The 25,397-nt window shown below is 44.1% G+C and overlaps 1 protein-coding gene across 1 annotated transcript; it reads left to right on the top strand.

The window, feature by feature from the left end:
* Positions 1–14: 14 nt before the first annotated feature.
* Positions 15–25,161, top strand: LOC106600914 (endoplasmic reticulum transmembrane helix translocase). Its single transcript, XM_014192692.3, has 25 exons — positions 15–706; positions 937–1,026; positions 1,322–1,585; positions 1,929–2,084; positions 4,756–4,825; positions 12,008–12,114; positions 13,412–13,541; positions 13,827–13,882; positions 14,018–14,144; positions 15,142–15,279; positions 15,448–15,568; positions 15,890–16,047; positions 16,180–16,355; positions 16,563–16,673; positions 17,838–17,963; positions 18,201–18,309; positions 18,800–18,993; positions 19,860–19,956; positions 20,186–20,376; positions 20,523–20,637; positions 21,002–21,198; positions 21,931–22,073; positions 22,256–22,367; positions 22,619–22,762; positions 23,920–25,161. Exons 1-25 carry the CDS (start codon positions 356–358, stop codon positions 24,028–24,030), a joined length of 3,594 nt encoding a protein of 1,197 aa, XP_014048167.1. The 5' UTR covers positions 15–355; the 3' UTR covers positions 24,031–25,161.
* Positions 25,162–25,397: the final 236 nt, after the last annotated feature.

The raw sequence follows: 25,397 nt of genomic DNA, 5'->3' as shown, positions 1-25,397 counted from the left end.
CGAATGCCCTGTGATATTTTAGCCTTTATGTTGTTAACCATTGCTTTGAAAATGTTCCTTTTAAGATGCACTTGATTTAGGATATTTGATGTCAAACAAATGTGATCAAATCGGCATCTCTCTCGGCAGGAAGTAACCACACGACAGCAAAAAGAAGATTACGTGTCCTTACGCGGTTGCGTACGCGGAAGCAGCTGTGAGAACGAGCCGATACAGAAAACTGGACCTGACACCGGAATAAAACAACTATATTGAACTGCCTTACCACAGACACTAATAACTAGTGGGAGGTGGAGGAAAGAGAGGGCCCGGAGAGAGAGGGACGAAAATTAACGGGGCTACGAAACAGGGGAATATGAAACCGGGGAATGTGGTTGCGGGGGACGGGATTCCGGGACCGGGGGACCTGCAAATGGCCCCCTCTATGAACAACCACAGCCAGCATGACAGCGCCGAGACTGACGACGAGAACGTTAGCTCGGTGTCGATGTACCGGCGCAGGCCCCGGCTATTTCACGGCACGGTTCTACCTTTTATAGCCGTGCTGTACCCTGGCTGGTTGTACTTGTGGCTCGTAGTATACGGTACTTCCGAGTACCCAGAAGCAGGCCTACTAGCTCTCGCCGCCATCGGGATCGCTCACGTCCTCACAGCGCTCTCCGGTTATTGGTCCGTGCACGCGCACTGTTGGCTCACCTGCGCCAAGGTAAAGTGGATGGATCGTCTGCGGTTGTTTTGGAATTAGGTGTTGGAGATTGTGAACCAACACTGCCCAATTTAACTTGTGATCACTCTAGTCAGCATTATTTTATGCTCTACACAAGGACATTTTCAAATTATGTGTAATGTATTTGTGTTACTTGTTCAGAAAGTTTTGACCTGATTATATGGCTGTGTCTTGTCAGATTGAGTATGTGAATTGACGTGTATTAACAGGAGCCAGACCCAGACAAGGCCACCCTGGCTAAGGTTATACCCACCCCCAACAATGGTTCTGCTGAGCTGGTACCACTACAGAGAGAATGGGTGAGTTTGCCTTGTTTCCTGTCCTACACCTTGTTTACTTAAACAATGGTTGTGCTCAATGGGGAGAAAACATTTGTAACTGTTGCAAAACGTTTTGCTACGGTGTGCCGTGCTGAACATGACTCAGGTATACTGGTTAAAACTTGTGGGAAATGCATGGTGTCAGAATGGTCCTCTCTTAACATCTCTATGCTAGTCAGTTATACTGCTTTTTGGATGGCATATTTTTTGTGTGTGTTTTAATTCATGTACTCACTCGCTCTCTATCTCTCTGTCTCTCCTGCTCTCTCTTCAGGATGAGAACGGCGAGGGAATCCTTTCCTTTGAGTTCCAGAAGATCTGCTACATCTTCGACAGTAAGGAGAGGAAGTGTTTCCTCCCCGTGTCGTTCCCCGTCCGACAGCCAATGGGCTTCTTCCAGGCCTGGCGAGGCTACCAGGAGGAGACAGACCTGCATGCCGCCGAGAAGCGCTATGGGACCAACCGCGCTGAGATGGTGGTGCCGGACTTCCTGGAGCTCTTCAGGGAGAGAGCCACCGCTCCCTTCTTTGTCTTCCAGGTGTGTGTGCGCATGCGCGCGCGCGTATTTGCGTGTCGTTTTGTCAAGTAGTAATGTGACACGTAGTAAAATCCCTCTCTAGTCTCTTTCTTCAATTTTCTATATTGAACTCTTTAAGGGCATGGTGGGGATAGAATTGACTCAATAGTTAATACCCTTTTCATACTATCTTGCTGACCTGAAACGTACTGCACTAGCTCTGATATTTTCTTTTCACATGGTCCTTTCCAGTACCGTTCTAGCAACTATGGTGGATGGCCGATGCATCAACCAGGCCAGCACAGTACCACTCGGCTTGGCTCAACATTTGTACAGATGGATGCTCTCTCTCCCCCCTCCTCAGGTGTTCTGTGTGGGTCTGTGGTGTCTGGATGAGTACTGGTACTACAGCGTGTTCACTCTCTTCATGCTGGTGGCCTTCGAAGCCTCTCTGGTACAACAGCAGATGAGGAACATGTCTGAGATACGACGCATGGGGAACAAACCGTACATGATCCAGGTGAACTACTGTTTCTTTATCCGAATGATCATGTCGTTTTGATGTTTGATGATACGATACAAGCAAAGGCGCATGTTCTTGCTCAAGTGCAGATCATCAAATTCTCCCCAGAGCCTTGCTATTGTAGTTGTAGAATGAAGGCCCTGACTCCCGCTATATACTAGCATCAGACTCATTTACCCAGGGGTTCCCAACTTGTTTTTGGTTTAAGGCCCAATTTCATTATCAAAAATGTTTTGCGTTCCCACCATGTGTTAAAAAGAAGAAAAAAAAGGTACTGTAATCAACAGCCAATCTTTATTTATTTATTTATTTATTTGTGTCTATGGCAAATCAGTATGGCAGTACTTCAATCAGAAGGAAGTATGGTTTGAAGTGACTGAAATGCATCAGAAAGGTATTGGGAAGTTCAGAAAAATCATCGGCCAATAATTGTGTATGATCTTCTGTGTAGAAAAGAACACCATCATTGCTTTCAATTATGACATTCTTTTCCCCCCAGTCTGATTTGGTGCCTGGTTCTGTCTACTCTGTTCTAAAGAATTATGCTTGTGTGCGTGGTAGAGGGAAACGGGAGACACATACTTGTTGCTGAGAGTGTTAGCCGGCAGGAATAGGGTCATAATAAATAGCCTATAGCTTACGTCGTTCCAAAGTTAGAGCTACGATTGGTGGAAATAGAAAGGGGGGATACCTAGTCAGTTGTACAACTGAAAGCATTCAACTGAAATGTGTCTTCCGCATTTAACCCAACCCCTCTGAGTCAGAGGTGCGGGGGGGCTGGCTTTATCGACATCAGCGTCATTGGCGCCCGGGGAACAGTGAGTTAACTGCCTTGATCAGGGGCGGAACGACAGATTTTTACCTTGTCAGCTCTGGGTTTCGATCCAGCAACCTTTCGGTTTCAACCTTTGGGTTACTGGCCCCACGCTCCTAACCCGCCAGGCTACCTGCCGCCCCTGTAGGACTTTTGTGACCCCTAGTTTTGGAAATGCTGCATTAACCAAATGATCGATTTGATCTGGATTTATATAGATCTGTCCATGTCGTGTTCAGTAGGGCACACTGTGGAAAATGTTTTGAAACGGAAAAATGAACATCTTTGTGCGATCTCATTATTGAACAAGTGTAGCTAGCCTCTCTGGGCTAGGCGGGACGAATTCGTCCCACCTACGCAACAGCCAGTTGAATCCCGTGGCGCGATTTTCAAATACCTTAGAAATGCTATTACTTCAATTTCTCAATCATATGACTATTTTACAGCATTTTAAAGACAAGACTCTCGTTAATCTAACCACACTGTCCGATTTCAAAAAGGCTTTACAACGAAAGCAAAACATTAGATTATGTCAGCAGAGTACCCAGCCAGAAATAATCAGACACCCATTTTTCAAGCTAGCATATAATGTCACAAAAACCCAGAAGACAGCTAAATGCAGCACTAACCTTTGATGATCTTCATCAGATGACACACCTAGGACATTATGTTATACAATACATGCATGTTTTGTTCAATCAAGTTCATATTTATATCAAAAACCAGCTTTTTACATTAGCATGTGACGTTCAGAACTAGCATACCTCCGGTGAATTTACTAAATTACTCACGATAAACGTTCACAAAAAAACATAACAATTATTTTAAGAATTATAGATACAGAACTCCTTTGTGCAATCGAGGTGTCCGATTTTAAAATAGCTTTTCGGTTTGCACATTTTGCAATATTCTCAGTAGATAGCCCAGCCATCACGGCTAGCCGTTTAGACACCCACCAAGTTTAGCCCTGACCAAAGTCAGATTTACTATTACAAAAGTTTGATTACCTTTGTTGTCTTCGTCAGAATGCACTCCCAGGACTGCTACTTCAATAACAAATGTTGGTTTGGTCCAAAATAATCCATCGTTATATCGAAATAGCGGCGTTTTGTTCGTGCGTTCCAGACACTATCCGAAATGGTAAATCAGGGTCACGAGCATGGCGCAATTCGTGACAAAAAAATTCTAAATATTCCATTACCGTACTTTGAAGCATGTCAACCGCTGTTTAAAATCCATTTTTATGCCATTTTTCTCGTAAAAAAGCGATAATATTCCGACCGGGAATCTGCGTTTAGGTAAACAGAGGAAAGAAAACAAAGCATTCGGTCGACGCGGGCACGCGCCTGAGTCTCACAGTACTGTAACCAGCCACTACCCAAACGCGCTACTTTTTTTCAGCCAGAGCCTGCAAAGCCACGATTCAGCTTTTTGCCGCCTTCTGAGAGCCCATGTGAGCCGTAGGAAGTGTCACGTAACAGCAGAGATCCTTTGTTTTGGATAGAGATGGCAAAGAAGGCCAAGAAATGGTCAGACAGGGTACTTCCTGTGCAGAATCTTCTCAGGTTTTGACCTGCCATTTGAGTTCTGTTATACTCACAGACACCATTCAAACAGTTTTAGAAACTTTGGAGTGTTTTCTATCCAAAGCCAATAATTATATGCATATTCTAGTTACTGGGCAGGAGTAGTAACCAGATTAAATCGGGTACGTTTTTTTATCCAGCCGTGTCAATACTGCCCCCTAGCCCTAACAGGCTAGTACCTCCCTGTTTTACTCGGTGTCAAAAAAAGCTTTCTCCCTACTGAACAGGCCCCTGATATTTACACGTTTGTGCCCATGTTTCCCAACAGGTTTACCGCAACAGGAAGTGGAGGCCTGTGTCAAGTGATGAACTAGTCCCCGGGGACATTGTCTCAATAGGTAAGGTTCCTGTCTGTTAACCCTTCTCGTTCAGGAGTATTTCCTTAATCTAGAACCAGGCACTTTCTCAAATCATCTTTCCTCAATTTCACGCATCTTATATCCTCGCTCCTTTTTAAAATGCATTGGAGAAAAGGGGGAGGGACCTTGGACTTTGTCCTCGAATACTGTTGAGGAGATGAGATGTGAGGAATCGTGGAGAGCCTAATTGAGATAGAGCCCCAGCCAGTTTGACACAGTGTGCGTATATCTTTGTCTTCCCCCCCCCAGGACGCTCACCCCAGGAGAATTTAGTTCCTTATTTCCTCTGTCCACAGCCAGTCAAAATCAAATCAAGTTTTATTTTTCACATGCTTCGTAGACAACAGGTGTCGACTAAGAATGAAATTCTTACTTACAGGTCCATTTCCAACAATGCAGATAAATAATATATATATTATTATTTTTTGTTCTTTTACCCCTTTTTTCTCCCCAATTTTGTGATTTCCAATTATTAGTTAGTCTAGTCCCATCGCTGCAACTCCCCTACTGACTTGGGAGAGGCGAAGGTCGAGAGTCATGTGTCCTCCAAAAACACGACCCTGCCAAGCCGCTCTGCTTCTTGACACACTGCTCACTTAACCCGGAAGCCAGCCGCACCAATATGTCGGAGGAAACACCATCCAGCTGGCAACCGAAGTCAGCTCATGCGCAGCCTCATGGGTCTCCCGGTCACAGCCGGCTGTGACACAGCCTGTGATCGAACCCTGGTCTGTAGTGACTCCTCAAGCACAGCGATGCGTTACCTTAGACCGCTACGCCACTCGGGAGGCCCCAACAATGCAGAGTTAAAGATAAGATACAAAATTGTAAAATATAAATATCGATAAGAGGAAGAAATACACAGTGAATAACGAATAAAAATAAAGAGTAAAAATAACATGGCTATATATAGGGAGTACAAAATAAAATGTGTATATATACAGGGAGTATCAGTACCAAGTCGATGTGCAGGGTTACTAGGTAATTGAGGTAGCTGTGTACTGTACATCTACAGTGCATTCGGAAAGTATTCAAACCCCTTGACTTTTTCTATATTTTGTTATGTTACAGATTTATTCTAAAATTGATAAAATAGATTTTTCCCCTAATCAATCTACACACAATACTCCATAATGACAAAGCAAAAATGTTTTTTTATTTTATTTATTTGCTAATTTATAAATAATATAAAACTGAAATCACATTTACATAAGTATTCAGACCCTTTACGCAATACTTTGTTGAAGCACCTTTGGCAGCGATTACAGCCTCGAGTCTTCTTGGGTATGACGTTACAAGCTTGGCACACTTGTATTAGGGGAGTTTCTCCCATTCTTCTCTGCAGATCCTCTCAAGCTCTGTCAGGTTGGATGGGGAGTGTCGCTGTACAGCTATTTTCAGGTCTCTCTAGAGATGTTCGATCGGGTACAGGTCCGGGCTTTGGCTGGGCCACTCAAGGACATTCAGTGACTTGTCCCGAAGCCACTCCTGCTTTGTTTTGGCTGTGTGCTTCGGGGCATTGTCCTGTTGGAAAGTGAACCTTCACCCCAGTCTGAGGTTCTGTGCGCTCTGGAGCATGTTTTCATCAAGGATCTCTCTGTACTTTGCTCCGTTCATCTTGCCCTCGTTCCTGACTAGTTTCCCAGTCCCTGCCGCTGAAAAACATCCCCACAGTATGATGCTGCCACCAACATGCTTCACTGTAGGGATGGTGCCAGGTTCTTTCCAGATGTGACGCTTGACATTCAGGCCAAAGAGTTCAATCTTGGTTTCATCACACCAGAGAATATTGTTTCTCATGGTCTGAGAGTCTTTTAGTTGCCTTTTGACAAACTCCAAGCGCGCTGTCATCTGGCCTTTACTGAGGAGTGGCTTCCGTCTGGCCACTCTACAATAAAGGCCTGATTTGTGGAGTGCTGCAGAGATGGTTGTTCTTCTGGAAGGTTCTCCCATCTCCACAGACGAACTCTGGAGTTCTTTAGAGTGACCATTGGGTTCTTGGTCACCTTCCTGACCAAGGCCCTTCTCGCCCTGTTTCTCGCCCTGTTTCTCAGTTTGTCCGGGCGGCAAACTCTGGGAAGAGTCTTGGTGGTTCCAAACTTCTTCCATTTAAGAATTATAGAGGCCACTGTGTTCTTGCTGACCTTCAATGTTTTGGTACCCTTCCTGTCTCGGAGCTCTACGGACAATTCCTTTGACCTCATGACTTGGTTTTTGCTCTGATATGTACTGTCAACTGTGGGACCTTATATAAACAGGTGTGTGCCTTTCCAAATCATGTCCAATCAATTGAATTTACCACAAGTGGACTCTAATCAAGTTGTAGAAACATCTCAAGGATGATCAATGGAAACAGAATGCACCTGAACTCAATTTCGAGTCTCATAGCAAAGAGTCTGAATACTTACGTAAATAAGGTATTTCTGTTTTCTTTATTTTTAATACATTTGCAAAAATGTCTAAACCTGTTTTCGCTTTGTCATTATGTGGTGTTAGGTTCTACATGAACCTAGTAAAAGTCATGGATGAATAGTAAAGCTTAAACAAAGTTTATTCACCCATTGGTTCATACAGCGCTAGTTTACATATACCTTAGCCAAAGTTTACATACACCTTAGCCAAATACATTTAAACTCAGTTTTTCACAATTCCTGACATTTAATCCTAGTAAAAATTGTCTGTCTTCGGTCAGTTAGGATCACCACTTTATTTTAAGAATGTGAAATGTCAAAAATAGTAGCAGAGAGAATGATTTATTTCAGCTTTTATTTCGTTCATCACATTCCCAGTGGGTCAGAAGTTTACATACTAATTGAGTGTATTTGGTAGCATTGCCTTTAAAATTGTTGACCTTGGGTCAAACATTTCGGGTAGCCTTCCACAAGCTTCCCACAATAAGTTGGGTGAATTTTGGCCCATTCCTCCTGACAGAGCTGGTGTAACTGAGTCAGGTTTGTAGGCCTCCTTGCTCGCACACGCTTTTTCAGTTCTGCCCACAAATTTTCTATAGAATTGAGGTCAGGGCTTTAATGGCCACTCCAATACCTTGACTTTGTTGTTCTTAAGCCATTTTGCCACAACTTTGGAAGTATGCTTGGGGTCATTGTTCATTTGGAAGACCCATTTGCGACCAAGCTTTAACTTCCTGACTGATGTCTTGAGATGCTGCTTCAATATATCCACTTAATTTTCCTCCTCATGATGCCATCTATTTTGTGAAGTGCACCAGTCCCTCCTGCAGCGAAGCACCCCCACAACATGATGCTGCCACCACCGTGCTTCACGGTTGGGATGGTGGTGTTCGGCTTGTAAGCCTCTCCCTTTTTCCTCCAAACATAACGATGGTCATTATGGCCAAACAGTTCTATTTTTGTTTCATCAGACCAGAGGACATTTCTCCAAAAAGTACGATCTTTGTCCCCATGTGCAGTTGCAAACCGTAGTCTGGCTTTTTTATGGCGGTTTTGGAGCAGTGGCTTCTTCCTTGCTGAGCGGCCTTTCAGGTTATGTCAATACAGGAGTCGTTTTACTGTGGATATAGATATTGTCGTACCTGTTTCCTCCAGCATCTTCACAAGGTCCTTTGCTGTTGTTCTGGGATTGATTTGTACTTTTCGCACCAAAGTACGTTCATCTCTAGGAGACAGAACACGTCTCCTTCCTGAGCGGTATGACGGCTGCGTGGTCCCATGGTGTTTATACTTGCGTACTATTGTTTGTGCAGATGAACGTGGTACCTTCAGGCATTTGGAAATTGCTCCCAAGGATGAACCAGACTTGTGGGGGTCTACAATTTGTTTTCTGAGGTCTTGGCTGATTTCTTTTGATTTTCCCATGATGTCAAGCAAAGAGGCACTGAGTTTGAAGTTAGACCTTGAAGTGCATCCACAGGTACACCTCCAATTGACTCAAATAATGTCAATCAGCCGATCAGAAGCTTCTAAAGCCATGACATAATTTTCTGGAATTTTCCAAGCTATTTAAAGACACAGTAAACTTCTGACCCACTGGAATTGTGATACAGTAAATTATAAATGAAATAATCAGTCTGTAAACATTTTTTGGAAAAATTACTTGTGTCATGCACAAAGTAGATGTCCTAACCGACTTGCCAAAAACTATAGTTTGTTAACAAGAAATTTGTGGAGTGGTTGAAAAACTAGTTTTAATGTTTCCAAACTAAGTGTATGTAAACTTCTGACTTCAACTGTATGTATATACCCCAATTTGGGTGATGTCCTCCTTCTCTCTAAACATGACATCTTCATTGCTAGTCAAGAAAGTAAGTGTTGCGGGCCATAAACTGTTCCTTCTCCCTTAATGTTACCTGACCTCGGCCCCCTTCCTCGCTAAACCACATCTCTCCACCCTTATCAGTGCCTTAACCATTAACTTCTGGTGTAGAAACTAGATTATGGCACTCAATATTTCAATAGGATACCTGATAATAAACAATATTTCAAGTTTATAGTCAGAACTCATCAGAGGATTTTTTTTAAATGTAATCCATTTTAGAAGAAGGCTGTAACGTAACAAAATGTGGAAAAAGTTAAGGGGTCTGAACTTTCCCAATGTACTGTAAACAGGGGTAAATTGACTAGGCAACAAGATAGATAATAGACAGTAGTAGCAGCAGCGTACACTACCGGTCAAACGTTTTAGAACACCTACTCATTCAAGGTTTTTTCTTTATTTTTACTATTTTCAACGTTGTTGAATAATAGTGAAGACATCAAAACTATGAAATAACACATATGGAATCATGTAGTAACCAAAAAACTGTTAAACAAATCAAAATATATTTGAGATTCTTCAAATAGCCACCCTTTGCTTTGATTACATTTTTGCACACTCTTGGCATTCTCTCAAACAGCTTCATGAGGTAGTCACCTGGACGGCATTTCAATTATCAAGTGTGCCTTGTTAAAAGTTATTTTGTGGAATGACTTTCCTTCTTAATGCGTTTGAGCCAATCATTTGTGCTGTGACAAGGAAGGGATGGTATACAGAAGATAGCCCTATTTGGTAAAAGACCAGGTCCATATGGTAAGAACAGCTCAATTAAGCAAAGAGAAACAACAGTCCATTATTGCTTTGACTTGAAGGTTAGTCAATATGGAACATTTCAAAAACTTTGAAAGTTTCTTCCAGTGCGGTCTCAATAACCATCAAGCACTATGACGATACTGGCTCTTACGAGGACCACCACAGGAATGGAAGACCCAGAATGACCTCTGCTGCAGAGAATAAGTTCATTAGAGTCACCAGCCTCAGAAATTACAGCCCAAATAAATGCTTCACAGAGTTCAAGTAACAGACACATCTCAACATCAACTGTTCAGAGGAGACTGTGTGAGTAAGGCCTTCATGGTCGAATTGCTGCAGTGAAACCACTACTAAAGGACACTAATAAGAAGAGACTTGCTTGGGCCGAGAAACACAGTGGAAATTTGTCCTTAGGTCTGGAGTCCAAATTGGAGATTTTTGGTTCCAACCGCCGTGTCTTTGTGAGAAGCGGTGTGGGTGAACAGATGATCTCCGCTTGTGTATTTCCCACCTTAAAGCATGGAGGAGGAGGTGTGATGGTGTGGGGGTGCTTTGCTGGTGACACTGTTGGTGATTTATATAGAATTCTGGTTTGGGCTTAGTGGGACTATCATTTGTTTTTAAACAGGACAATGACCCAACACACCTCCAGGCTGTGTAAGGGATATTTTACCAAGAAGGAGAGTGATGGAGTGCTGCATCAGATGACCTGTTCTCCACAATCCCCCGACCTCAACCAAATTGAGAGGGTTTGGGATGAGTCGGACTGCAGAGTGAAGGAAAAGCAGCCAACAAGTGCTCAGAATTTGTGGGAACTCCTTCAAGACTGTTGGAAAAGCATTCCAGGTGAAGCTGGCTGAGAGAATGCCAAGAGTGCGCAAAGCTGTCATCAAGGCAAAGGGTGGCTACTTTGAAGAATATAAAATATACTTTTTTGGTTACCACATGATCCCATATGTGTTATTTCATAGTTTTTATGTCTTCACTATTATCCTACATTGTAGAAACATAGTAGAAAAGTCATTGTTCTAAAACTTTTGACCAGTAGTGTATTTGAGTTTGAAAGTATGTGTGTTTGGGCATATGTTGTGGGTATGTGTGTGGTTAGAGTCCAGTGTGTGTGCGTGAGATAGTGCAAAAAAGGGTCAATGCAGGTAGTCCGGCTAGCCATTTGATTAACTGTAACAGTCTTGTTCAGAAGTCATGGTTTGGGAGTAGAAGCTTTCCAGGGTCCTGTTATTTATAGACTTGGTGCATTGGTACCGCTTGCTGTGCGGTTGCAGAGAGAACAGTCTATGGCTTAAATTTTTGAATTTTTTTTGGGCCTTCCTCTGACAACGCCTGGTATAGAGGTCCTGGATGGCAGGGAGCTTGGCCCCAGTGATGTATTGGGACATACGCACTACCCTCTGTAGAGCCTTGCAGTCTGATGCCAAGCAGTTGCCATACCAAGCAGTGATCCAGCCAGTCAAGATGCTCTCGATCGTGCAGCTGTAGAACTTTTTGTGGATCTGAGGGCCCATGCCAAATCTTTTCAGCCTTCTGAGGGGAATGAGGCATTGTCGTGCACCCTTCACGAATGTGTTGTTGTTTGGACCATGATAGATCCTTATTGATGTGGACAGAGAGGAATTCTCGACACGCTCTACTACAGCCTCATCGATGTGAATGGGGGCGTGCTTGGCCCTCCGTTTCCTGTAGTCCACTCCTTTTGTCTTACTGACGTTGACGGAGAGATTGTTGTCCTGGCAACCCACTACCAGGTCTCTAACCTCCCTGTAGTCTGTCTCATCATCGTCGGTGATCAAGCATACCACCGTCGGGTCGTCGGCAAACTTAATGGGTGAACAGGCAGTACATGAGGGGACTAAGCATGCACCCCTGAGGGGCCCCCATGTTGAGGGTCAGCGTGGCGGATGTGTTGTCGCTTACCCTCACCACCTGGGGGCGGCCCGTCAGGAAGTGCAGGAGCCAGTATTCCAGTTGCAGTGGTAGGTGTAGTCTAGGGACCTTAGCTTAGTGATGAGCTTCTATGGTGCTGAACTCTGAGCTGTAGTCAATGAATATCATTCTCTTGGTTTGGCACAGTATATATGTCTTTCTCTTCCCCCACAGGCCGCTCGCCCCAGGAGAACTTGGTTCCATGTGACGTGCTGCTGCTAAGAGGGCGCTGCATCGTGGACGAGGCCATGCTGACGGGAGAGTCAGTTCCTCAGATGAAGGTTAGACAGACGGGAAGCCTGTCCTATACTAGACTAGATAACAACCATGCAAAACAATGCAGTCTATCTGGACAATATACAGTGCCTTCGGAAAGTATTCAGACCACTTGACTTTTTCCACATTTTGTTGTGTTACAGCCTCATTCTAAAATTGAATATACCATTTGCATAAGTATTCAGACCCTTTACTCAGTACTTTGTTGAAGCACCTTTTGGCAGCGATTACAGCATCGAGTCTTCTTGGGTATGATACTACAAGCTTGGCACACCTGTATTTGGGGATTTTCTCCCATTCTTCTCTGCTGATCCTCTCAAGCTCTGTCAGGTTGAATGGGGAGTGTTGCTGCACAGCTATCTATTTTCAGGTCTCTCCAGAGATGTTCGATTGGGTTCGAGCCAGGCTCTTGCTGAGCCACTCAACGACATTCAGAGACTTGTCCCGAAGCCACTCCTGCGTTGTCTTGGCAGTGTGCTTGGAATCGTTGTCCTGTTGGAAGGTGAACCTTCACCCCAGTCTGAGGTCCTGAGCGCTCTGGAGCATGTTTTCATCAAGGATCTCTCTGTACTTTGCTCCGTTCATCTTTCCCTCGATCCTGACTAGTCTCCCAGTCCATGCCGCTGAAAAACATCCCCATAGCATGATGCTGCCACCACCATGCTTCACCGTAGGGATGGTGCCAGGTTTCCTTCAGACGTGACATTTCAGTTTCTCCCATCTCCATAGAGGAACTCTGGAGCTCTGTCAGAGTGACCATCGGGTTCTTGGTCACCTCCCTTACCAAGGCCATTCTACCCCAATTGCTCAGTTTGGCCGGGTGGCCGGCTCTAGGACGAGTCTTGGTGGTTACAAACGTCTACCATTTAAGAATGATGGAGGCCACTGTGTTCTTGGGGTCCTTCAATACTGCAGAAATGTTTTGGTATCCTTCTCCAAATCGGTGCCTCGACACAATCCTGTCTCTGAGGTCTACGGACAATTCCTTCGACCACATGGCTTGGTTTTTTTCTCTGATATGCACTGTCAACTGTGGGACCTTTTATATAGACAGGTGTGTGCCTTTCCAAATCATGTCCAATCAATTGACTCCAATTAAGTTGTAGAAACATCTCAATGATGATCACTGTAGATTGCCAACACAATGGGAATGTTACTATAGATCATTCACAAAGACTTCATAAGCATAGAATATCATAGATGCTTCACAATTGATCAAAATCATAAGCTTAGAAATCATAGGCTCCATTAATCCTTAAAAGTTGTGTTTTAACTTGAAGTTTTACCATGTTGTGTGTTTAGGAGCCAGTGGAGGATCTGGACCCAGCGAGGGTACTTGACCTTCAGGGTGATGCCCGCCTCCACATAATCTCTGGTGGGACCAAGGTGGTGCAGCACAGCCCCCCGCTCCGTGCCACTGTAGGACTCAAACGTCAGTTCCTACCTACTATGCAGTATATTATTCACTTGTCGTAAGGCAGAAACGTCCAGCATTTTTCTTCTCACTTTGAGTTAACAATTGTAATTGTATTGCACTTTCAATCTACATTTTGTTATCACTTATTAATATAAAAAAATCAACATTTTAGATACACTTTGTCATCTCCCTCGGCCTCAGAATAGATTGATTGAATGTGCCCTCAGTGATTGTATCTATCTTGTCTTACTTAGAGCAAATCATAATAGTTTGTTTTTCTTCTTTTACATTTTTCTGCAGCTGTGGACAATGGCTGTGTGGCTTATGTGTTGAGAACCGGATTCTATACTTCTCAGGTGAGGGGCTGCTGCTCTTGACTACCGAACTTGTCCAATAAGAACCGCTTGTTTTCATTTTCTGTTGCAAAATGTTTTGCTACGGTGTTCACTAATGAATACAACCCTGGTGTTGTTGACCATGCCTGTCTACAGGGTAAACTGCTGAGGACCATCTTGTTTGGAGTGAAGAGGGTGACAGCCAACAACTTAGAAACATTCATCTTCATCCTCTTCCTCCTGGTGTTCGCCATCGCTGCTGCTGGATATGTGTGGGTGGAAGGTGAGTAATCCAGTGATCAACGCAAATCAATCGCTCAAATTTATTTTATAAAGCGTTTTTCACGTCAGCGGTTGTCACAAAGTTCTTCACAGATACCCAGTCTAAAACCACATGGAACAAGCAATGCAGAAGTACAGTTGGTCCTACTTAGAACATTTCTCCATTATACAGTTTGTTTATATCTAGGCTGTAGTTTATTAGCCAAGACAGAATTTAAGGCGATATGTTTTTACTCACTAAGACATGAATGAACATTTTGACAGTCTTGCCAAAGGATCCTATTCATACTAAAAAAACATGACTAAAACACAAATTCCTCCCTTTAATAAAACGTAAGAAAACAAGTTGTTGAAATAGGCCCTGAGGTCAGGAGAGAGCAGCAGATTTTTCCTGACTACATGCAGTATAACTGTATATATTATTAATAATAATAACAATATATGCCATTTAGCAGATGCTTTTATCCAGTGTGCAAACATTTTATAAATGAACATACTGCATAGCTTTCTCTGTGAGTAACTACTACTTCTAGTTGTGTAACTGTCTCTGTGTGAGTAACTACTACTTCTAGTTGTGTAACTGTCTCTGTGTGAGTAACTACTACTTCTAGTTGTGTAACTGTCTCTGTGTGAGTAACTACTACTTCTAGTTGTGTAACTGTCTCTGTGTGAGTAACTACTACTTCTAGTTGTGTAACTGTCTCTGTGTGAGTAACTACCACTTCTAGTTGTGTAACTGTCTCTGTGTGAGTAACTACTACTTCTAGTTGTGTAACTGTCTCTGTGTGAGTAACTACTACTTCTAGTTGTGTAACTGTCTCTGTGTGAGTAACTACCACTTCTAGTTGTGTAACTCTCTCTGTGTGAGTAACTACTACTTCTAGTTGTGTAACTGTCTCTGTGTGAGTAACTACTACTTCTACTTGTGTAACTGTCTCTGTGTGAGTAACTACCACTTCTAGTTGTGTAACTGTCTCTGTGTGTTCTCTCCGCTGCAGGAACTAAGGACCCTAGCAGGAACCGGTATAAGTTGTTCCTGGAGTGTACTCTCATCCTGACCTCTGTGGTTCCACCTGAGCTCCCTATAGAATTGTCTCTGGCAGTCAACACATCCCTCATCGCTCTGGCCAAGCTCTGTGAGTCAACAGAGAGAGAGTGTGTGTGTGTTGGGGTGTTATGTGGATGTATCTGTTGTGAAAGTGGTTCTGGAAGTGGAATAGTAATGTTTGTAGTACTTAATGATGCTAGTTCTCCTCGCTGTTCTGCTATTTGCCTCACCCCTTTATTCCTTCTCCCTTTCATAGATGTGTTCTGCACTGAGCCCTTCAGGATCCCGTTTGCAGGCAAGGTGGAGGTGTGCTGCTTTGACAAGACGGGCACCTTGACCAGCGACCATCTGGTGGTGCGGGGGGTCGCAGGCCTCAGGTACACTCTCTTAGATTTTTCAGTGTGATACATTTCTTTGTTGCAATTTTTTCCAAAGATTGACTGGACCTGATAATATTAAGACGTTTTAAAGGGTTCTTAACGGCATCGTAATGCATCGTAACGGTCAGGGTTAAGTAAAGTGTCTACCAATGCCCTTATGCGCTGGTGTCATACTGTGAATCTTGTCCTATTGAGGAGTGACACGTAAAGAGCAACAGACATGTTTTTAGCATTATTTAATCATATTAAAATCTTTGGAAGAATATGAAGTACATTTTTACATTTGTTTGTTTGTAAACGTTTTCTAAACTTCTCCAGAGAAGGGAAAGAAGTGATTCCCGTGTCAGAGATCCCAGTGGAAACGCATCGGGTGATTGCTACGTGTCACTCACTGGTTACCCTTGACGACGGACAGCTGGTAGGCGACCCTCTGGAGAAGGCCATGCTCACTGCTGCTGACTGGACCCTCACTAAAGGTAGTGTGTGTGCACGCGCCCGTGTACCTCAGGATTTTTGCTCTGTCTCCTCTTTGTACACCAGTAGTGAAAGTGTGTGTGTCTATGTGTTTGCATCATATCTACCCTTCTGTCCCTCTCTGTGTGGTGTAGATGAAAAGGTGTTTGCTCGCGGTATAAAGACCCCAGGCCTGAAGATCCACCAGCGGTTCCACTTTGCCAGTGCTCTGAAGAGGATGTCTGTCCTGGCCTCCTATGAGAAACTGGGCTCCACTGACCTCTGCTATGTCTCCACTGTCAAAGGAGCTCCAGAGACACTCAGGGACATGGTCAATATCATAGAATGAAAATAGAACACTGACATTTGAATGTATCATTTAATATATATATTTTTTTATGGTCAATATAATACATGTCTAGTATAATATATGTCTACTCTACTACACTTCACATACAAGTACACAATCTCAGTGTTGAGTGAATACCTCATTGCTGCAGTCATTACCGTTGTTCTAACCGTTTGTTTGTTTCTGTAGTTCTCAGAGTGCCCAGACAGCTATGACCAGGTGCACAGGGAGATGTCCCGAGAAGGGGCCAGGGTTCTGGCCTTGGGCTACAGAGAGATCGGACACCTCAGCCACCAACAGGTAACTCTGCCTGTCCTGTCTAACTCGCCTACCTGTCCTATCTGTCTTTCTTAAACTTTTTGCAGCCAGGGATCCCTTTTGTGATAGCAAATTCATCAGGGACCCCCTCATAATCAGATCACAACTCAAGTGAGATAAAAGAAAACTAGCATACAATGAGTTTTACTATGACTTTGGCAGTGCATGGCTGGACGAACCAAGTCTTGGGCCCCGAAAGACCCTCTCCTCTTGGCATTGGAGAGAAAATGTTTGTTTTCAAGCAAATTTCCTGCAATTCTGCACATTTTGTCATGTGGCAGAGTTAATTGTTGTTGTTGCAGCTTCAAAGCTAATGTCCTGCAACTCGACGCATTTTTCCATGGGGCATTGCATTTTTCCATGGGGCAGAGAGAAAACGTTGCTGTTTTAAAGCTTAAATGACAGTGCACTTAAGAAGAAAAATAAATGAATTTACATTTTGGGGGATTAAAATAAGTATTGAGTTGAGAAATGGGTAGTTGGTGGAGTACTGTGGAGTACTCTGTGAGCCTCCCAGGCCCATGTTGCCCAGGGTTAAGAACATTGTAGATGAATAATATTACATTGTATTACACACTCAATACTTATTCCACGGATCACTTGGTTAAAATGTATTAAATATGTTGTTGTTAGTAATATAATTTTTAAATAAAATAAATGTTTTTTTAGGTACACCACCCGGTTCACGAAAATGGATCGCTATGTAAAGCAGGCAGACGGGCATCGAAGCATTAGTTACTGTTTGATTGAACGTTAGAATGGGCAAAACGAGTGACCTGAGCGACTTTGAGCGTGGTTTGATAGGCGGTGCCAGGCGCTCTGGATCCATTATCCATTACCTACTTGTCCTGTCTAACTCACCTACTTGTCCTGTCTAACTCACCTATCTGTCGTGTCCTGCTCTGTGTGAGGGGATGAGTTTCCCGACAGCCTCGTAGTTAACGTGGCATGCTATTTCAATACTCTCAACAACCCAGCCGCACAGCCGAGAGAGACGGTGAGGTAGTTCTGGGTCTTCGAGATAAAGTACCACGTTAGCTACAGGGCTTTCGTGAACCTCAGCCAAGTGGCTAGATGAGAGTGGCTCTCTTTTACAGCAGGGGTTGGTTGTTTGTGTGACTGGGTGCTTTGCGGCGGTCTGTACAGGTGCGGGAGGTGACTCGTGATGCTCTGGAGTGTCACCTGCAGTTTGCCGGCTTCATGGTCGTCTCGTGTCCCCTGAAGACCGACAGCAAAGCTGTCATCAAAGAGATCCAGGAGGCATCGCATCATGTGAGGAGGCGCTCTCAGAATACACACGCACGCTCACACACATTCGCACAGGCTCATTAGCAGGAAAAGACACGCACACACACACACACACACACACACCGATACTGATAAGGATTCTGTTCCGATTACAATTATCAAAGTAATATCAGGCACATCCATGCACGCACTCACTCAGTCACGCACACACACACCACACACACACACACATAACCCTCCTCTCCTCCATCTCTCCTTCAGGTGGTGATGATAACAGGTGACAACCCTCTGACAGCGTGCCACGTGGCCAGAGAGCTCCACTTCATCCAGAAGGAACACACGCTCGTACTGCAGGCCAGACCCAACCAGGGTAGGGCACACTAAGAGCCAGTTTATGCTTGATCCGAAAACCGTCCTGTAGGTTTTTGCTCCAACCCTAATCTAGTGCACCTGATTCTAATAATTAGCTGGTTGATAAGCTGTATCAGGTTAGTTACAACTGGGGTTGGAGCGAAAGCAGACAGGACGGTAGCTCTCCACGAACATGGTTGGAGGGCTCTGTACTAGACTAATCTACAGACTAATGCATTGATGATATAGCCATATGATTGTTGTAATGAAGCGATCTATAGTGGACAGTGCATGTGTTGTAGACCTGGGTCAAATGCATATGTATTATACTTGAGCTGCACTTGATCTACTTCGCCCCATTATAATGGAATAAAATGCAAACCAAATCAAGCGTACCTTAAGTACTTGAGGCTATTTGAAATAATATGCATGTATTTAACCCAGGTGTAATATGTCGCTGTTTTAAGAATGCTCTATAATACGGTCACTTGTGGCGTTGTTCCTTCCAGGTGAGTGGCAGTGGGAGTCTATAGACGGCAGTGTGCGTGTTCCGCTGCCCCCGCCGTCCGTCCCCTCGTTGGTCGATCAGTATGATCTGTGTGTGACGGGGGAGGGGCTAACCAGACTGACCAGTGACACGCAGCTGCTCCATGCCCTCCTGCCCCATGTCCGGGTGTTCGCGCGGGTCAGCCCTAAACAGAAGGTCAGTCTTCTTGCCTCCTTGTAGACGTTATCTGTGTCAGAAATGGCACCCTATTCTTTTTTTTATTCTTTTACTTTTGACAAAAGTAGTGCGCTATGGGCCCTGGTCAAAAGTAGTGCGCTATGGGCCCTGGTCAAAAGTAGTGCGCTATGGGCCCTGGTCAAAAGTAGTGCGCTATGGTCAATTCTGTCTTGGTTGTTGTAATGAATTAATTAATTTATTAGATAATTAAAAGTAGGCTACATTTACTCTGATTGTACAAAACATGATGAACACCTGCTCTTTCCATGACATAGACTGACCAGGTGAATCCAGGTGAAAGCTATGATCCCTTATTGATGTCACTTGTTCAATCCACTTCAATCAGTGTAGATGAAAGGGAGGAGACCAGTTAAAGAAGGATTTTTAAGCCTTGAGACAATTGAGACATGGGTTGTGTATGTGTGCCATTGAGAGGGTGAATGGGCAAGACAAAATAGTGACGTGCCTTTGAACAGGGTATGGTAGTAGGTGGCGCCAGGCGCACTGGTTTGTGTCAAGAACTGCAACGCTGCTGGGGTTTTCACGCTCAACAGTTTCCTGTGTGTATCAAGAATGGTCCACCGTCCAAAGGACATCCAGCCAACCTGTCATAACTTTGGGAAGCATTGGAGTCAACAGGGGCCAGCATCCCTGTGGAACGCTTTCGAGTCCATGCCCTGAGGAATTGAAGCTTTTCTGAGGGCAACTCAACATTAGGAAGATGTTCTTCGTGTTTTGTACACTCGGTGTACAACCAACACACTCAAGAACTGCCGGTACATTTTGAGGCTAGTTTTATGCTGTGTCGTTTTGTGCTAAATGTGTATATTGTTATTGTGTTCCAGGAGTTTGTAATCACTAGTCTTAAAGGATTGGGCTATACAACGTTGATGTGCGGAGACGGGACCAATGACGTCGGAGCACTCAAACACGCCCATATCGGTGAGGTCACTTGACATGTCACTCAAAGCTGTGCACAATATTCCGCAACGTTAACGCACACACCTGTCTTAGACCATGACACTTTCAATTCAACCTTTATTGTCTCAGTAGGCAAATGTATGCCATCCTCTTATCATAAACAATGTCACATTATGGGAATCATTTTGTGTCCATTCTGTCTCTCTCCCCCTACCCTCTCAACCTTCCCTCCCCCTTTCCCCCCCATCAGGTGTGGCTCTGTTGGCCAACGCCCCAGAGCGTATGCCTGAGAGGAGGAAGAGGGGCCGAGAGAAGGAGACCCCAGCAGCCGACTCCAGACCCTCCCTTCCTCCGGTCACCAGCTCAGGGGTCAAACTGACCTCCAGGGCAGCCAGGCAGAGGGTCATGGCCCAGAGAGAGGAGCAGCTAGCCGCGCAGAAGGTGGGTGTGTGTGTGTTGGGGTGTAGGGAGCGAGGGGGGGGGTGTGTGTAGGGGTGTAGGGATGGAGGGGTGTGTGTGTGTTGGGGTGTAGGGAGGGAGGGGTGTTTGTGCGTGCTGTTAACCATTTGGTGTTTATTTTGTTGTAGGAGAGGATTAGTCAAGTCTTAAGGGAGCTGGAAGAAGATCAGATACAAGTAGTGAAACTGGGAGATGCCTCCATTGCTGCCCCCTTCACCTCCAAATTGTCCTCCATACAGTGCAGTGAGGAACACACACATAATCAACACACATTTTTTACACCCACACCGTATACAAACACAAATGAACACAAACACTCACTCACTCACTCACTCACTCACTCACTCACTCACTCACTCACTCACTCACTCACTCACTCACTCACTCACTCACTGTCTCTCTCTCTCACTGTCTCTCTCACTCACTGTCTCTCTCACTCACTGTCTCTCTCACTCACTGTCTCTCTCTCTCACTCACTGTCTCTCTCTCTCACTCACTGTCTCTCTCACTCACTGTCTCTCTCTCTCACTCACTGTCTCTCTTTCTCACTCACTTTCTCGCTCTCTCACTACATGATTATCATCTCATCATCTCTCCTCCTCCCCAGTCTGCCACGTGATAAAGCAGGGCCGCTGTACGCTGGTGACCACACTACAGATGTTTAAGATCCTGGCGCTGAACGCCCTGGTGCTGGCCTACAGCCAGTCTGTTCTCTACCTGGAGGGGGTCAAGTTCAGTGACTTCCAGGCCACCCTACAGGGCCTGCTATTGGCCGGCTGCTTCCTCTTCATCTCCAGGTCAAAGGTGAGAGGTCACATGGAGGGAAAAACACGGTAGTGCTTTCCCTTGATAGTTTTTCCTCCTTCAGTTCCTTGTGTCCTCTCCTTCCTGCCTCCTTCCCTGCCTCCTCAAAACGTCAGAGGGAAGCGTTCATTTTCCTTGAATCCTCTCCTCAGTTCCCGCAGATGTTTTTTTTTTTAGGAGAAAAGGACATTAGGAATCAAGGAAAGAGTATTGAGAAAGAACCAGTGTGTACTTACTACATGTATGACATGCATGTACTGTAGTTGTGATTGGTAGGAATCCATATTATTATGTAGCCCTAGTGCTAATAGGTGTAGTTTCAAGTTAAGCCTTTAACTCAACTTAGGGGGTTTTCACATGAAATTTGGTGCCCTGGTCCGTTTTCCTGGAGTGTTTGTGAGAATTCTACAAAATCAGTTTTGCTTTCACCAGACCTGAAAATAACCGTTTCAGGGTGCGATTAGCAAGACACACATTTTACATGACGTTAGCGAGCTAGCTAGTTTACAACAGGCAAAAAGTTCCACGCGACTCTTGATACTCTGGTCCTGGATCTTGGACCCGCTACAAACGCAGGTCCAGGATACGTTTTTAGCCAGGATTAATTTGTGTGTCAGACATGCTTTTATAGTGCGGCTCAGGGCACCAAACGCTCCAGGAAACGGATCATACAGGGGATATGTGAAAGCTCCCTTTTGAAGTTTTCATCCTATTTTCTCTTGTCCTGTCCAGCCCCTGAAGACTCTGTCTAAAGAGCGGCCCTTACCTAACATCTTCAACCTGTACACTGTTCTGACAGTGCTGCTGCAGTTTGCTGTTCACTTCTGTAGTCTGGTATACCTGTACAAAGGAGCACAGAGCAGAAGTCCTCCAAGGTACACATGCATGCATACACACACACACACTATAGATACCTACAGACTTGCTGATACTGTATTTGCTCCCACACAGTATTAACCATACATGTTCACCTTACAATAATTTACATGATCTTGTTTCCAACCTGTCCAAGTACCCCCTCTCTTAATCCTCTGTCTGTTGTCCTTTTACCTTTTAGGGCGGAGAGGTTTGCGGACCTGTACAAAGAGTTTGAGCCCAGTCTCATCAACAGCACTGTGTACATAATGTCTATGGCCATGCAGATGGCTACCTTTGCCATTAACTACAAGGTACTGCTCTTCCTCCTCCATATCTTAGATTTAATGAAGCCTTCATGATCCCTTTATAAGGCCTTTCTTTGCATATAAAAGATTTGTGAGGCTTTTATGTAGGTCTTATGAAGGCTTCATTAAGCCTACATAGGGGATACCTAATTGAAAATGTGGCCCATTTTCTATGCAATGAATAGACTCTTCAGTACTTATCCTAGCCATCGTTGAATAATACACGTGTATTCCACTAATACTGTGTGTTTTTCTAGGGTCATCCTTTCATGGAGTCTCTGAGAGAGAACAAACCGCTGCTGTGGAGTATTGCCCTGTCAGGTCTGGCCATCGTGGGCCTTCTCTCAGGGTCCTCGCCTGAATTCAACGAGCAGTTTGCTCTTGTAGATATACCAACAGAGGTCAGCATATATTATACAGATGTCGGATCTTAATTTGATCACTCTTTTGTCCCGGGAAAAATGTCCTGCTCATTAGGGAATTCAAATGAGCCTCGTGATTTATAGTAGTTATGTTCACTGAAAAGCCGCAGTTCTCTTTTTCTCCTTGCGGGGGCGGTCAAGTTTTTCAGACCAGTGGGGCTATATTTGTCCATGTTCTGTAGGCTAGCTGTTAGCCTATTCATTGTCACATATTGAAAGGTGTTAAAACCCATAATAGGCTACTGTTTGTTTCCCAGTCTATTGTTACTTGCTAGGTCTGTGCATGTTCTATGAATCAATTGAGCATACCTTGTATTACTTATCATTTTTATGTTGGACTTGTGCTCACAATCTAACTGTTATTTGTCCAATGATTTATTATTTCTTAAAGGTGGGGTAATCCCATTCCTTTTGTATTTGTTTTGCTTTTATTGAAGCGAGAGAACAGTGTTGGTAAGATTGTGGGGTTGTCATATGGAAGTGGGATGGATTTGAACCAATGCCAACTCTGGTATATATGTCCCGGGGTCAGTGGCTGTAGACGCTGGACCACACAGGCACTGAGGCCACCAATGATTTGATTCTGCCTATTTCTTACCTTGAACATATAATAAAACAATTGATTAAAAAATAAAATGATTTTCCCTAACGAAAAATACATATACCCCCTACAAATATGTCAATGTTTTATAATCCACATAAGAATTCACACGAGACGCGCTGTAGCCTGCGTATGCTACTTGAACTGGCACACAGTGGCCTTGCAGTCCAAGGTACATTGTAGGTACGCTATTGCATTGTATAGAAACACCGCTTCCAGCTGCCCCCTGGCGGCGATTCTACATATTTCTTCAAACATTCAACTCCTGCAGGATTATTTTCCTCCTGCAATGAAATGGGTCAAATCAAGATCCAACATCTGTACTTTCACACACATTTTGTGTGATTGTTTTGATGTATTGCTTTATAACTTGTTATAAGCATGTATGAATCTTTATAATGAATTAACTAAGTTTATAATAATATTTTTTGAAGTTCTCCTTTTAAGTCCAGGAATAGGCTTAATCTGTTCTGGGAAACCAGCGCAAAAGGACAAATAAATTATTATAACCTTTTATGTGTTTTCTGCCCTGCAGTTCAAGCTAGTCATCGCCCAGGTCCTGGTGGTTGACTTTGTCGCTGCCCTGTTGGTTGACCGCGTTCTGCAGTTCCTGCTGGGCAAAGGAACCCTGAGGCTGCCTTCCTGAATTGCCGTGCCAACAGCTGCCCTGAGCAACCCGCTGCCCTCAGCAACCAAACTGTAAAGGGAGAGGATTGAGGAGAATTGTGGAGGGAGGAAAAGATTGAAGGCTGATGTGTCGCACAAGACGGCTGAGGACATGGACTAGGCATGTCAGACAGACGCGCAGTACTGCTGCACCACACCCCTAAATGTTACCCCATCTCTGCTCTGTCCCTCTGTTCCCCCTCTTCACTAATGTATTTAAAATTCAATTTATTTTATGCTAGAGACAAACTTGGGCTCAAATGGTATTTTCTTCCTTTCGAATACTTTGAGCGTTTTGGTTGATCCTGCCAGGAGCTCCAGATAAGCAGGGTTTGCACTTTTGGGACTGTTCTGTTGCGCCTGGCAAGTTGAAACAAGTGCAGCTTAAGTATTTGAAAGAAAATAAATACTATTGGAACCCAGGTCTAGTTAGACTCCCCCTTCTCTTGCCTTCCCGTTCCCTCTCTCCATCCCTCCCTCTCACTGAAGGCCAAGAAGACAGCAGTATTGTGTGGCGTTAGAGATTGTGTGCCAGCCCATGTGAAATGCGCACACACACAACAGGGCGTTCTCCAAGAGAATTGCGAAGTGTTTGATTTTTTTTTTTCCCATTTTGTTTTCTCTTCTTCATTTTGTAAAAAGATAAAGCTCTTACAGACTTCTAAAAGACCAACAAATACAAGTGGTGCTTTTTTTTGTCAAGCGCTAATTTGTCATGTTCCATTTACCTATGCTGTGCACTGCCTACTATACCTACATAGGGGTTGAACATATATTTTTAAGGTGATGAGTGAGCTGCATACATTGTAACTGGAAGTCAAGTTGAGAGGCCACAAAAATAGCCTTCAGATCCTTTTGCTTGATGTTTGTGTTTGAGAGGACTTTAATTAAGTCCCGTGTGCCTCACTTGGTTGAGCATGGCACTTGCAATGCCAGGGTTGTGGGTTCGTTTCCCATAGGGGACCAGTATGAAAATGTATGCACTCACTACTGTAAGTCGCTCTGGATAAGAGCATCTGCTAAATGACTAAAATGTTAAATTGTCTGGTGCACCCTGGCTTGTTACACTGGCAATCTATTGTAACAGATTAAAGTCTAATAGTTGAGATTACTACACTGGCAACAGAGGTGGGATGATGTCATAATGACTGTGGTACGGGACACCCATAGACCTATATATATATATATATATATATATATATATATATACTGAACAAAAATATAAACGTAAAGTGTTGGTCACATGTTTCATGAGCTGAAATAAAAGATCCCAGAAATGTTCCATACGCACAAAAAGCTTATTTCTCTAAAATGTTGTGCACAAATTTGTTTACATCCCTGTTAGTG

This window comes from Salmo salar, chromosome 03 (assembly GCF_965601325.2).
Source record: "Salmo salar chromosome 03, fSalSal1, whole genome shotgun sequence".
In the NCBI taxonomy this organism is placed as follows: domain Eukaryota; kingdom Metazoa; phylum Chordata; class Actinopteri; order Salmoniformes; family Salmonidae; genus Salmo; species Salmo salar.
Note: the sequence above shows the minus strand (reverse complement) of the source record. Positions and strands in the feature narration are given on the sequence as shown.

Coding starts and splice junctions, on each gene's coding strand:
- LOC106600914 (XM_014192692.3), top strand. CDS start 356: ATGAAACCGGGGAATGTGGTTGCGGGGGACGGGATTCCGGGACCGGGG. Junction 16,048..16,179: donor TGACTGGACCCTCACTAAAG/GTAGTGTGTGTG, acceptor TGTGTGGTGTAG/ATGAAAAGGTGTTTGCTCGC. Junction 20,377..20,522: donor AGCAGCTAGCCGCGCAGAAG/GTGGGTGTGTGT, acceptor ATTTTGTTGTAG/GAGAGGATTAGTCAAGTCTT.